This window comes from Myotis myotis, unplaced genomic scaffold (genome assembly GCF_014108235.1).
Source record: "Myotis myotis isolate mMyoMyo1 unplaced genomic scaffold, mMyoMyo1.p scaffold_m19_p_2, whole genome shotgun sequence".
NCBI lineage: Eukaryota > Metazoa > Chordata > Mammalia > Chiroptera > Vespertilionidae > Myotis > Myotis myotis.
The window spans coordinates 99,460,380-99,475,832 of NW_023416324.1; the positions used below are offsets into that span (position 1 = coordinate 99,460,380).

At 38.3% G+C, this 15,453-nt stretch overlaps 1 protein-coding gene across 6 annotated transcripts in view; it reads left to right on the forward strand.

Annotated features, from left to right (window-relative positions):
- Nucleotides 1-14,959, forward strand: part of SEPTIN10 (septin 10) — an 83,881-nt gene extending 68,922 nt beyond the window's left edge. For 4 of the 6 annotated variants that reach the window (XM_036352850.1, XM_036352852.1, XM_036352853.1 and 1 more), the window contains 3 exons: nt 6,591-6,723; nt 11,952-12,133; nt 13,774-14,959. In XM_036352850.1, the coding sequence (XP_036208743.1) occupies nt 6,591-6,723; nt 11,952-12,133; nt 13,774-13,789 (331 nt within the window). In that variant the 3' untranslated portion in view covers nt 13,790-14,959. Of the gene's footprint in view, nt 1-6,590; nt 6,724-11,219; nt 11,308-11,951; nt 12,134-12,617; nt 13,696-13,773 lie in introns of those variants that run through there. The other 2 variants (XM_036352851.1, XM_036352855.1) reach the window with 2 other exon arrangements.
- The last annotated feature ends 494 nt before the right edge of the window (nt 14,960-15,453 follow it).

Sequence of the window (15,453 nt, forward strand, 5' to 3'; positions counted from 1 at the left end):
TGAATAATATTGTATAAAATTGTAAGTATTTTTAAAGTGTCTACTGTTTCAAGGCTATGGACTAAGTGCTGCAGATATATTGACTATGATCACTTGGTCCTGACCATGTTTAGTTTATGTTCTTGTTGGGGTGGGAAAAATCAACTAATTGCATAACAAATCCCAGTTGTGAAATGTGCACTAAATGGCAGACAGTGTATAATGGGGGGAGGGTATCCTGGTTTAATCCAGAAACTTAGGGAAGACTTCCTTGAGGCAATTATTGTTTTGAGCTATAATAACATGGGGAAAGCAGAGCAAGATGTGTAAAGATCTGAAGGCAGAGAGCAAATGGCCTCCGGAAAGGAGACAGTGGGGATGGCATAAGATTGAGAGGACAGGTAGGCAGGAGTAAGACCATGGAGGCTCTGGGGAGGATTTTATCCTTGTCCTAAGGGAAAGGCAAAGTCCTTGAAGGAGTAATAACATGTTTACATTTAAAAAATAACTGTTAGCTGTAATATAAGGAAGGTATTAAAGGAGTGTACAAAGATACTTAGGAGAAACCAGTTAGGAGATGTGGCTGGGACTAAAGAAACAGCAATGAAATTAGAAAAGTATCTAAAAGATGAAACTGAAAGAACTTAGTGATTGTTTAGCTATAATAAGATTAAAAAGGTAGGGGATGCCAGAAGATGCTAGAGGAAGACTTCTATTCTGTATTTATAGTTTCATTGGACAGTTAGATGTTTGTACCATTCATTAAGGTAGGTGTCTCTGGAGGAAGACTAACTTTTTTGGAGGGGTGGGAGGACAGCAGTAACTGGCATGATGGAAATCATAAGCTGAGGTTTGTACCTGTGACTTTATTTCTTTTTTATTTTTCTATTTTTTAAAATTTTTATTGATTTCAGAGAGGAAGAGAAAGGGAGAGATAGAAACATCAGTGATAAGAGAGAATCATTAATTGGCTGCCTCCTACACATCCCCTACTGGGGATCAAGCCTGCAACCCAGGCATGTGCCCTTGATCGGAATCGAACCTGGGACCTTTCAGTCTGCAGGCTAATGCTCTATCCCAGGGGTGGGCAAACTTTTTGACTCGAGGTCCACAATGGGTTCTTAAACTGGACCGGAGGGCCGGAACAAAAGCATGGATGGAGTGTTTGTGTGAACTAATACAAATTCAAAGTAAACATCATTACTTAAAAGGGTACGGTCTTTTTTTTTTTCTTTTTTAGTTTTATTCATTTCAAACGGGCCGGATCCGGCCCGCGGGCCGTAGTTTGCCCACGGCTGCTCTATCCATTGAGCCAAACCGGCTAGGGCTGTACCTGTTGACTTTAATTTTCCTCTGAAACATCCAAGTGAGAATGTCAAATGGCACTTTGGATATTTATTTGGTGCTCAGAGGAGAGGGCTAGACCAAAGAAATTAGCTTAAGATGGTTAATTGAATATATGAGTATGGATGATATTACTTGGAAAGAGAAGTACATCTGGAAAGAAAGGTGCCTTGGAAACAGCCTTGAGTTTCTCTAATATTTGTTAGCTGGAGAGGCAGAAGAGATTGAGAAGCCTTTGGTAGAGGAAGGAGGGAAACCAGCAAGTGAAGAGGGTCTCAAGAAAAAAAGAAGAGGTCAGCTGTGTTGAAGTTGAGGATCAGGTTTTTGCTGTGGAAGTGCAGCAGTGCAGTACAATCCAGTTGCTTCCTTTCCAGTTCTTTGAAAATAATGGAGACCATTCCATCTAAAACAAAAAGAGCAATAGTTGGAAGACTACATAGGCCAAGATCTATAGATTCAAAGGGAATGTTTAGAACAGTGGTTCCCTACATGGGGCACACGCCCCACAGGGGAGCAATTTGATTTTTAAGAGGGTAATTTGAGAATGTGTTAACAGTGAATTTTTTGCATTTCTTATGGTTCTAGGGGCCTCATATACAGTATATAAATATATATTGTGACATATTTATGCATTTCAGTTCTCTATTATATGTTTTGAAACTTTTTGCTATTTTTTCATTTAACTTAATTTTTTAAAAAATAATTTCTTAGTGATTCCTTCCTCAGTACTGCAACTGTCCTTTTGTTCTTTTATACCCCCTCGGGAGGGCGCCGAAGCACGGCTGGCAAATGCTGCTGTGGCGGTGGCACAAGCCTCTACTGATTGGGACTGATTGGATGCGAGCCTGCGGCAGGCACAATGGGGCTGGGATGAGTGGGTGCAGTAGGTAGGAGCTGCAGGTGGCCTAATCCCCACAGGCCACCCAGAGGGACCCCACCTGTGCATAAATTTGTACACCGGACCTCTACTATGTAAAAAAAATAGTTACATGAACCTTTTAGGATGGCCTTTCTTTCTCTTTACTAGCCCTCTTCATAGCTACTCTTTTAGTTTGTTTTTCATTTACACTTATTGAGTACTTCTGCCAGGTCATAGTTAGTGTCCTAATCTGCCTGCACTGATTATCCGTTTATTATGAAGTTCAAGTAATTGGCATTATGTTCTTAGCATCTTAATTAACTGATCTTCAGTTATTTAAGCTGTATGAAACATGCTTTTATAAACCTACTTAAATCCCCAAGTTATTTTAGATGGACATAACTAGTCTTGCTCCTACAGTCAATCACCTTTAACATGTGTATACAAATCACTGACCTTGAAGTGTAAGAGACCTAAAGTTTGAGTGGAAGGGTGGGTAGTATTTTAGACTTGCTTAAGTGTTTCACATAATCTTTTATGTCATACAATTTTGTGTCTTTGAAAGTGTTTATAAGTAAATAGTGAACTTGTAAGTATTTAGTCAACAGTAGAAATAGAAAAAGCCCATCACGTTTATGAGGACCAGGACCAACATGGAGCACAAAGTGCAGGGACTGCAGTGGTTTTCTTGGTGAACATGAGCATCTGAGCATTTTTTCTTCCTGTTTGGTCTTCAACTTTGCTTTAAATCAATGATATTTGCAACTATAGTAATACATTACATTAAACATTCATGACAACAAGCTACTAGAATAGTATAGCAAGAAACTATTTTTCATTTTTGTTTGATAGTAAAAAATGGTAGTATTACTTTTATAACACTAACTTTATAAACCATTTCCTTTCAGCTCTAAGGGTTTCTTTACCGCCTTTTGAAAGACTTCTGTACTTGCAGTTAGCTTTATAATTTACACTACAGGCCCAGTGCACGAAACTCGTGCATGCGGGGGCTGTCCCTCAGCCCGACCTGCACCCTCTCCAATCTGGGACCCCCTGGGACATCCCTCTCACAATCCAGGACCGCTGGCCCCTAACCACTCACCTCCTGCCAGCCTGATTGCCCCCTAACCGCTCCTCTGCCGGCCTGATTGACACCTAACTGCCCCTCTGCTGGCCTGATTGCCCTAAACTGCCCTCCCCAGCTGACCTGATCACCCCGAACTGACCTCCCCTGCCGACCAGATTGCCCCCAACTGCCCTCCCTGGCTGGCCTGATCGCCACCAGCTCACCTCCCCTGCTGGCCTGATTGCTCCCAACTGTCCTCCCCTGCCGGCCTGATTGATTGCCCACGGCTGCCCTCCCCTGCTGACCTGATCACCCTGAACTGTCCTCCCCTGCCGACCTGATTGCCCACAGCTGCCCTTCTCTGCTGCGACTCGCCTCCTCCACCAGGCCCCGCCTCTGCTATGTGCACGGCCATCTGTGATGGCCATCTTGTGACGGACGACGTTAGGGCGTGATGCGTCAGGGTGTGATGACCACCTAGGCTATTGTTAGTATTGATTGTCCATTGGGAAAGCGCTGTGGTGAGGTGGAAATGTAGAGCACCCATCTCTGTAATCTTTTTGCTAAGACTTCAGCGTAGTCTGTCATGGTGGTTAGGATGGCTTTCGAGCAGGTTGGCTCTGGCTCGTATCCCAACTGTGTTACTTTGAGCAGATTACTGTACCTCTCTTTAGTTTTCTTACCTGTAAAGCAGAGTATTAATGCATGTTCTTCCCGGTTGCCCTTAGTTGCCATGGAATTACTGAAAGGAACCCAGAAAGTAACTCACTGCTAACAACTAATCAACAGATGTTAGGTCTTTTTACTGGGTAGATTTATTTTCCTCCTAAGCAACTCCAAGTGCTTATATAAGTAGATTAAGAAGAATTTTTAAAAACTTACATTTGCTATGAATTCAAGACATTATTTAAACCAAGTTTGTCATTAAAGGCTACCAGCCCAGCGTAAGACCAGCAGAATGTGGTGAGGTTTCTGAAAATGGTGAAAGTAACCTGATAGATTTAGAGGCTTCTTTAAAATACTACCAGAACAAATACAGAAAAACAAGAAACCTGTTAAAAACTAAAATGCTTTTAGTTAAAGTTAATTTCAGCATGCCTCCTTGAATTTGAAGTACGTATATGATTATCCAGAGCATTTTGTACATTTATAAGCTTTACTCTTTCTTTGATTTTTATTGAATTTACTGGGGTAACATTGGTTAATAAAATTATGTAGTTTTCAGGTGTACAATTCTATAATACATCATCTGTATATTGTATTGTGTGTTTTCCACCCAAAGTCTTTCCTCCGTCACTATTTATCCTCCTTTCCTTTACCCTCTCCCATCTCCCCACATTCCCCCTTTCCCTTGGCAATCACCATAGTGTTGTCTGTGTTTGTTGTTGTTGTTGCTTAATCCCTTCACCTTTTTCACCTAGCCCTGCCTCCCCGTCCCATCTGACAGCTGTCAGTCTCTATCTGAGTCTGTTTCTATTTTGTTTATTAGTTTATTTTGTTCTTTGGATTCCACATATGAGTGAAACCACATGGTATTTGTCGTTCTCTGACTGGCTTATTTCACTGAGCATGGTGTTCTCTGGGTCCATCCAGGCTATCAGACAGTGTTCAGGATGTGGTCTTCCTTGGAATGCCTGTTATGTGTACCACACATTCACTGGCAGCCATGGTAACTACTATGCAACATTTCTTTATTTTTCCTTAAACTTATAGAATTCTATACTTAAAATATTTACTTCTCCAGTTATAGTATTTTAAATTGGTAAAATTTCTTTTCTTTTTTTTTTTCTTTAACCATGAAGAGTGTTTATTTAAAAAAAAAAAGAGTGTCCTCCCGATGTGCAATGATTCTCTCTCCCTTGCTTTCTAAAATCAATTTGTAAAAGTTTAAAAACAAACAAACAAAACCCCAGCTGTATAGAGTTATACTGCATAGGGCCTAAACATGCTTGCTCCTTCCGGAAGTACTGACTTGGGTTCTTTTCCTAAAATTTCTTAATTTATCACATTTCCCCCCATTGCTTTTTAGAGAGAGTGGAAAAGAAGGTGGGAGGAGGAAAGAGAAAGAGAGAGAAACATCAATTGGGTGCCTCCGTAGGAGCCCTAACTGGGGCCAGGATTGAACCTGCAACCCAGGTCTGTGCCCTTGACTGGGATTCAAACCCAAAACCTGTGCACAGGCTGATGCTCCAACTACTGAGCCACACCGGCCAGGGCAATTTATCATACTTTTTTTGGACAGTCCTTGCTCTGCTCGGTTAAATTTGGCTCAACATCCTGACAATTTCTGTCATTAAATGAACATTTACGAACACACTGAAATGTCTAGAGAGCTCTGCTGCAGAATGGGGTTACAAATATAAAGATGGTCTGTCTGTTAGAGGAGAGGCAGGTGGCTATTAATGACAGGGAAGAGGTGTGAACACAATACCATGGGAATGCTTGGAAGGGACAGCTAGTTCCAAATGGGAAGATCAGAGAAGACTTTAAGAGTGGAAGTTGCATTTGAATTTGGCCTTAAGGAAGAGCTGGGTAGAGGAGGGGGCAATAGCATCGGAAGCAGAGGAGGTGCAAGCTGAGGTGCGGCAGATTGAAGCATGTAGCATGCTTTAGGGAGTGAATAGGCCAGTATGGCTGGGACCTAAGGGGGTTTGGGTTTGTTTGGAAGAAATGAATCTGGGAAGGTGGAATTAGGTCACATTGTGAAGTTCCTTAAGTGCTCTCTGAGGAGGTGGGACTTTATTCTGTAGATAAACTCTAATGCAGAGGAAAAGGTAGTGAGCTCTGTGGTTTTGGTGAAAAATCTTGGGAGTGGCAAGAAGAACTAAGTTCAAGAAAGGAGAACTAAAAATGCAGAGATCAATTAGGATATTATTGTAGTAGTGAAGACAGAAAATCACAGAGATCAAGTTGGCCTGTAACAGGAAAACTGTAGAAATCAAAAGAAGACTAGATTTAGATGATGTTTCAGGTTCACAGGCCTTGGTGATCAGATATGGAGATAAGAACAAGGGAAGAGTCAGAGATGATGTCAGGACTTGGAGGTCTCCAGACACAATAATGCCAATTAGCAAAGATTGAAAGGAATTCCTTTGAGGTAAAATGTGAGTACTTACTGTGAAGGATTTGATAAATCAGTTTTCAAACTCTTAGTGCTCTCTGTTAGCTGTAGCACTATGGCTTTGTATGTTTCCTGCTATGGGAAATCTCATGTTTCAGGTTGCTGTATGTGGGAGGATATTGGCACATGTTATAGTTATGAGACTTAACCTGAGATATTTGAATTTTTGCAAGTTTGTTACACCACATTTTTAACATCAGATTACTATAAAAACTTTTTAGTCTTCAAGAGACCTATGAAGCCAAAAGACACGAAATTTATGGGGAACGTCAGAGGAAGGAAGATGAAATGAAGCAGATGTTTGTGCACCGGGTGAAGGAGAAAGAAGCCATACTAAAAGAAGCTGAAAGAGAGGCAAGTACACTAGTTTGTTGGGATTTGCATTTTTTTAGGTGTCCTATTAATTTGGGGGATTTATCTCAATTTAGTTGAGATGCATTTGGAGACTACTTATTATTCTTTAAAAACTAGCTATTTTATGCACCTAGTCTTTTAAAAAATTGTAGTCTGAAATCAATTTTGGCCATTATGAGCAAATGGTCATCCTTTAGAAGTGGCTTATCAAGAACTTGTAATGCACCAGTTTACTAAGAAGTATTTTAAGTATCTTAACCAGGAGCCAGAAATGTGTAGCTCTGGCTTGCTAAAGCCCTTTTTGAGAGTTTAGATGACCTTTGGTCTAAATGACCTTTGGCACAGCTAAACATCAGCAGTGAATTCCTTTAGTTCTGTTTGCTTCTCATTCTTCAAGCAACAATTTTAATTTTATTTGTTAAGCTATTTTCTATAGATCTGTAGACCTAATTGCAATGGCTACTTTTAAGTAAATGGCCGCATTTTCAAATGAGGCTCAAAAAGGGTGAGCTGCAAAAAAATTTCTAGAAGACAAAAATGTTAATACAAGTGATCTTGATAACACAAGAGTCCCTGAAGAGTTATTTATAATTAATTTTACAAATTTATTATGTCAGGTACACTTACAGTACTTGATGTTTAAATAGTAAATGGTTTGGTAAAATAATCTAATATATCCTACTTATAATTTGAATTTTGGTCTTTTGAAAAATTTCAGATAATAAAAAAGTGAATCCAGAGTACACCTGTGTCCCTCCCACACCTAGATTTAGTAGGGAACATTTTGCCATTTTTATTTTACATGTGCGTATGTTGCGCATGTGTGTGTATGCGGGTATCTATGTGTATGTACATGCAGGTGTATTTTTCCCGGTCATCTGAACGCTGGTTGAGACATCATGGCACTTTATCTCTAGACACACCAGTGTGCATCTCTAAAGCTTAGGTGTATTTTTCTTCATAACCATAGTACCAATTTACACCTAAGAATATTAATGGGAATGCCATAATCTCGCCTAATCGCTAATCCATATTCAAATTTCCCCAGTTGTCTCAAGATTGTCTATTATTATTTCTTTTTGTTTGGTGATTTTTGTTTTTGAACCAGAATTAAATCACAGGTCTCATTGCATTTGGGTGTTCTGTTTCTTTAGTTTCTTGTTCTCTTTTAAACTAGTCCCTACTTTGTAGGTATTTTAAAATACAAATATTGAGGAGGAAGGAGTTGTGATGAGTAGGAAATAAGGATGCTGGTGTTTCTTTTAATCAGTGGATTAGTCTTTAAGGTGGTAGTGGAGTGAAATTCTTCCAAGAGTTTCTCATAGATTAGGATTCCTTGTCTCTCCAGTGAGGAGAAAAGTTGTAGAAGTGGTGTATAGATAAGTTTTAATTTTTAAAATTCCACATAAAAATATTTTGCTTAAATGTTTATTATTTAAAAGGATGTTAAAAATTCAGGTGACTAAATGATTGAAAGAAAAAGAGGAATACTGTTTGTTAGTAGGTGCTTTGTAGAGTTTTATTTTTATGATTCAAATGCTTAAGAGTATGTATTAAACAAACGAAGTTAATTTGAAACTAAAGCACCAACAATCAGTTGTCACAGGAGTTCTAAACTTTTAATTATGTAGTTTTAGAGACAGTAGATTACTGGCCTGCTTGTTTCATGACCACTTTTCATGCTGTTAAGCCACTGTTATTGATACTTGACAGAGTTACGGTCAGTTTGCTGAAGAAGGGCGTCTAGTCAATCATCATTACTCCGTGAGACTAGAATCATCTACTCCAGGGCTGAGGAAGACAGGATACGTTATTGCCTTAATTACAATGGTTTTAGAGGGAAAGGAGGCTTATTAATAATTACACTGGGGCAATAAGTAGATGTAAACCAAGTCTCTTCAGGGTAAACTGGGATATTTGATCCCAATACTTGACTGCCAACATTTTAAAGTTAGTTATGTCAATAAGATACTGGCAGTCACCAACAAAAAGATAATTTTGGTATCCCAAAACATTACTTAATTCCATATTAGGAGACCTTGTTATTTAAAATATCCTTGCCAATGTTATAAAACAAATACCTCTTAATTTATATTTTGTATAAAACAATTTTATTATATAATTAATTGAAAATGTTGTGAACATTAAATAGACAACTAGAGTAGGGAGATGCACAGAACAAATGTTATCTCAAGATAATGTCTGAATGTTGTCTTACTTACATCTTTATTACATCATTCTGAATGTACTAGTGAGGCATGTTATGTATTATACGATTTCCCATTCTTTTTCCCCTACTACAAAAAAAGTACAGTTTTTATTTATCCCTCCAATAAAGCACATAACCATCATTACATCATTACTACTTCCCCATTTTATATATGTCTACTCTGTCGTTAATATTTCATTTAATTTAGGCCTTATTTTCAAAAGTCTTCTATATGATTTCCAGTAAAAATACAGCTCCAGTAAAAATACAGAACATGAGAATACAGGAAGAAGACTTATAATACAGGGCAGGAAGGAGGGGTTCACCATAGGTGCAGCCGAGAACTGAGGCCCAAGGTGACTTCTCAGTGAGCACAGGCATCTCGCCTTCCAGGCAGTCATTACAAAAAGGCCACTGGGAGGCACAAAACTCACAGTAAAGATAATCTAGTTCAGTGATGGCGAACCTTTTGAGCTCGGCATGTCAGCATTTTGGAAAACACTTAACTCTGGTGCCGTGTCACATATAGAAATTGTTTGATATTTGCAACCATAGTAAAACAAAGATGTATATTTTTGATATTTATTTTATATATTTAAATGCCATTTAACAAAGAAAAATAAAAAAAATGAGTTCGCATGTCACCTCTGATACGTGTGTCATAGGTTCGCCATCACTGATCTAGTTCAATCAAAGAGGAATGCTGTCTTTAGCATTTGTTTCTAAAAATTGATAAGTTTAAAAGGATCATTGAACATCAGAATGTATGACATTCTTAGAAATAATGTTGACAAAAGATACAGCAATGTACCATATTGGTGATAGTTTTAAGAGCATTGGTGAGTAGTTATCAGGAGCACAAAAGGTGTACTGTTTTTAACTTTTTTATTAGTATTTGAAAGTACGTTTGAATAAATGCCTGTTGCAGTGACTAATGGAACCATGAGTGAGTGCTTCATGTACATGGAATAGATTGTTGCTATCAAAGCTGTGAATGCCACATAATATGAATAATGTTCCCATTCACACCTTTCCCACTCCCCCATTTAAAACATTTTTCTTGTTACAGTTTTCCTGGAATTTTTATCAACCTCAGGAATGAAATATATGAAGCACTCTATATATAAACCTTTAGAGATATTTCTGTAGGCTTATAAAGAACCCATTTAAGTAATCAGTTCTCTGTCTCTATTCACAAGAATACAGATCTGCCCCTGTAGCCTCAGTGTCTGTTTCAGCCTCCACGCCGCTCCTCTCCCATATTTACAAGGGACGCACATGTGCTCAGAGAGCTGTAGACTTTATACCACTGATGGGAGTGACAGCTGGATGAGTTCCGCCCTGTAAACACATGTGCACTCTCACACACATCTTTTTATAGAAGCAGAAACCATTTAATAAGCCAGCACCAAGTACTGTGCTTCTCTGAAATGGCCCCCTCAGAAAGGATCTAAGGCAGCAGGTCACTCACCTATTTCAGCTTCTCCCACCTTCGTCTCAGGCCTCCATCAGGTTTTCTGGCTCAGGACACACTGCTCCATATATGGGACATTTACTGTTTATTAGGGTGGGGTTTAGCTCTCTCCAGTTTCTACCCTCAGCCTCTGGTTACTAGTAGCGTATTTCTATTTCCTCAGCTATTATATGCCATCTTTTTGGAAGCCAAGTTTTACTTTTCATTGAATGCTAGGTTGCTGCCTAAAACTAAAAAGACTAATTTAACATTTGTTTAACCAGGGTAGGAGATCAGAAAAGAAAAGGTATCTTTTTTTTTTTAAATCAAGATTTAGAATGTTGTGCTTATATACACGGCACACAGCGGATTCATATGGAGTCTACTGAAGTGCCCAGATTTGTTTTCAGATTAACACCAATTAACCAGGGAAACCTCATGTTATAATGTTACAAACTTTTGTAAAACTCGTTTTCATGGCTGCATTGAGTTATTCAACATAAATTTATGGTTTTACTTTATTTCTATTAGATACAGACTATGTTTTTCCATTATGGGGTACATACTACAGTTAGTATTATTTCTCTGAATTTAGGGTTTCTTGATTTAGTTTAAATTTCAAGAAGGTCAGTGACTGTGGAAAAATAGAATCAATTTTTAAGGTTCTTGATTTTAATTGACAGTTGACACTTAACTTCCCAAATAGATTTTTCAGTATAACTTTTAACAGCTTCCTCACTACAAATGATAACTTAATTTGGAAAATAAGGGTTTCTTTTTCCTTTTTTATAACTTGCTTCTGTAATTTGTGTTCTTTGCCTTTATTAAGCATAGATTTTAGAAAATCTAATTGAAGAGGCTTTGTGGAGAAACTAGAGCAAGAAAATAAAAACTTCAAGAAAAGGTCGTGTTTTAAAAACAGGTTTGTTCCTGAGGCTATGGTTTTTCATTATATTTTGTTCATGCATTTTTTTTTTTGCATGGGAACTTATTTAAAATTAAAGTTGCTAAGGCAAATTCATAATTAAATTTTTTCTGAAGCACGAACTTGAGCCACGAGGCAGCTTACGCAGATGCTGTGTTCATTAGCGTGAATTAGCAGTGTGCTTTAGGCAGGAGAACACCCCTGCGCAGCTGCTGGCTTGTGCAGATGTTGTGTCCATTAGCGTGAATTAGCAGTGTGCTCTAAGCAGGAGGACACCCCTGTGCAGCTGCTGGCTTGTGCAGATGTTGTGTCCATTAGCGTGAATTAGCAGTGTGTTCTAAGCAGGAGAACAGCCCTGCACAGCTGCTGGCTTGTGCAGATGTTGTGTCCATTAGCATGAATTAGCAGTGTGCTCTAAGCAGGAGGACACCCCTGTGCAGCTGCTGGCTTGTGCAGATGTTGTGTCCATTAGCGTGAATTAGCAGTGTGTTCTAAGCAGGAGGACACCCCTGTGCAGCTGCTGGCTTGTGCAGTTGTTGTGTTCATTAGCATGAAATATAAGTGCGCTCTAAGTGGGAGGACACCCCTGCCCAGCTGCAGCCATTCTGTGTCACTGCTAAGAGCTGTACCTTGTTTCCCAGCTGCAGGCCAAATTCGAGCACCTCAAAAGAGTTCACCAAGAAGAGAGAATGAAGCTTGAGGAGAAGAGAAGACTTTTGGAAGAAGAAATAATCTCTTTCTCTAAAAAGAAAGCTACCTCCGAGATATACCAGAACCAGACCTTTATGGGCAGCAACCTGAAGAAGGACAAAGACCGTAAGAAGTAAGCCATTTCCAACCACCCACCTCGGGTAGCCTCGCCCCTTCCCTCTCCCTCTCATTGCCCTCTTTGATCTTTATTGTGCTTCTGTCTGTTTCCTTTTCCTTGCCTGCCTCCTGTGGTCAGCTTGTTGTTCACTGCTGCTTCCCTAGCATCTACAATAGCACCTGGCATATATTAGGTGCTCATTAAATATTTGGCAAAATGAAAGAATGAATGAAATAAAAACACATCACAATGTAAAATACATCAATTACTTGGGGGGAAAAGTCGGCTGCTCTTATTTTATAGCCAAGCCTGTGGCTCTAATACACTGCTGACCTACCATTAGTTATGTTAAATTTCTTATCTAATTGGAAGCTGTATGCTTTCTTGTGGAATCAAAGATGTCAAATAATATTTGATTTAAAAATACTAATTCTTAGGTTCACTTTATTTTAATAAATACTACTGATAATGATTTTGTGAGAATTTTTATTTTAATAAGGGAACCAGGCTATCGATGTGAACTCCTGTGCTTTGATGTCAGAGCTTATGAAACCAATGGTGGACGCAATGATGCAGAGGAAGGTAGAGAGGGTCCCAGTACAATGGGGCGGCATGAGTAGCATTTGGATGATATTCTCAAGGCTTATAGGTTGGGGTATGTGTCACAATCGAAACTACCAAAGTTTTAGAAAATAAGGTTTTATTCCTCTTTTGTACTTTGTGTCCTTCATTTTATTTCTCCCACTTAATATGTCCTTGTCAGTTTGCCTGTTTGTGCTGTTGCAAATTCTCCATTGTGGTCTTTGCCTCGGTTTCTCCAATTGTCGCTGCTCTAGCAGCATCTGTCCTCCTTACGTCCTTACAGAGCAACCCTTCCATTGTTGATTTCAAAACCAGGTCTGATTTCAAACCCAGCATTTTCAGATCATTGTAACTCCACTTGAGAATAGTTAGGAAAACGATGCTAATCCATGCTAGCTTTCTATTTTTGAACCGTGGAGAAGTAATCCACAGGGTTTTGGTATATTTAATTGACCTGTGGATATTATTGCTTTGGGGGGAAGAAAGAAGAATTCTCATGTATGAACTTTTAACATTGGCTCCATGAGGGCATGGATCTATTTTGTTCATGGATGTATCCATCCCCAGAGCCTAGCACAGTGCCTGGTCCATAGCAAGCATAATATGATGAATAATAGCTATGTTTATTCAAGCACTGAATTTTAAAAGACAAACTATAAATATAATTTGCTTTTTATTACAAAGCTCTGGGACCTTTTACTTATCTTTTTATCTTAATCCAGTGTTACTAAAATTGGATTCCCCCATATTTATTTCATATATGAAAGACAGTTTACACTTACCTTGTGGAAATTATCACCCTGCTCCACTTGAGAATCGTTGGTATGAGCTGTTGATGACAAAATCAGGTCCAAGCCCATAGTTTCAGAATTCGTCCAGAAGAAAATAAATTTTGGTGGGGTTTTTTTTTCCCTTTCTTTCCAAAGTTCCATAACTAGATATCCTATAGACATTAGATGTATATTTGCTCTTTCTGGAAAAGCTTTGTAAAACCATTGATTCTAATAATTTTTATTTCTTAGTTGATTTTATATTTGTACCAATCAAAAGTTTTTTCTCTCTCTTTTTTTCAGCCCCAATTTTATGTAAAACAAAGGTTCCAGATCACAGAAGGTCATCACAAGCAGAAGTTATTAAAAAGTTAGAAATATGCTGTGATTTTCTTGCTCAATTTATTTGCTGTATCAGTTATTTTATATCTGGCAAATGGCCACAGTTACTGTCTTTTATGGAAAAATACTTTCAAGTATGAGGTCAATACATAAGCAGAGTGGGTGATAGAACTTATGCATCCACTGCTGTGAAGTCTTAAGCTGCTGGTTTGTGATGGATCGAGATCATTGCCTCTGCTGCCGACTTCCTGTCTCTGCAGAGCGCCGCTGCCACTGCCCTGGCAGAGAGCTCGCTCACATCAGGCTGACTGCATTTGCGTTCTAAGGTGAAGCTTGTGTTTTGTGCACTAACGGTAAAATTTTGAGAATATGTTTTAAAATGTATTATGTACCTAAAACTCTAACCTCTCAATAGTTTTATAGAACTTTTTAATTTTTGATATAATTATCCAGTTAGTAACATGATCCTAAGCTTTTGTATAAAATTTTATATAATACGATGGTCTTCCATGCTTCAGTACACTTTCTTGTGGCTGATGTATGATGATGAAAAAAAAAGTTTAAAAGTAAAAACACCCACGTATATAAACCCTTTTTCTAGTGATAAGTACTTTTGAATCGGTGTTATCACAGTATTTTTATTAGGATGTATTACATATTTGTTGCTTAAAACTGTCTTCCAAGGGAAAAATAAGATTGGATTACCTTACTAAAAATATTTCTAAGAAAATAGCTATGAGCATCTGAATATTAAAGATATAAACATTTAGATAATTCATATCAGTGCCTTAGTAGTAGTCTCAGAACAATTAACTTTTTCTTAACAGTCATAGGTATATAATTTTTTATTTTTTGTACCTAAATATTCTAAATAAAACTGACATTTACTCTTGACAAATAAAATATATCTGCATATTTACTAAAATGTGTTTAAATTACATTAATTTTTCTGTTTACAAGCTGTCATCTTAAGAAACATTTTATCAAAGTTCATTTAATTGTATGTCTGAACTATTTTAAAACAAGTATATTACCAGTATTTTTCAGGCAACAAAATGTTTAAGTTAGCCTATGTTAGATTCTGAACAGTGCTTTTTTTATGAAGTTGTATAAGTTGCAAATAAAACCTTTCATTTTTTTAGCACAATTTATCTGGACAAATACTTTACTTCCCATTTTTATATTTGAAATTCACAAATATCTCTCAGCCTTTTTCAACTGTAGTAAAGTAATTATCACAGAAAAAGCTCTGAACTTCTTCTCAGGATAAATAATGTTCAAGTTCTGGAAGGTGAGAGCAGGAGAGGCGGGGGCGTCCCTGCAGGCAAGTGACCTGTTGTACAGAGCCCAGCCAATGCCACAGCACCCAGTGTGAGCAAAGGAGGATGTATCCCCGAAGCTCGGGGATGTGGTGTGCATGCTGGTTATTTGTAGTCATATCATATTAAACTGTATGAAACAGCTGTCCTAAACTCATATGAAGTTCCTTTTAAATGCCAGATTGGAGGTTGACATGTTCGAAGTCATTTGAGTTTCCAGTTAAAAAGGTTGTAGAAAGCTGCCTGCGATTCTCACTTAGCAGGGGGCTCACTCAAGCCTCGCTGTCAAGAAGACGTGTGCTCAGACACCATGTGAATGTTA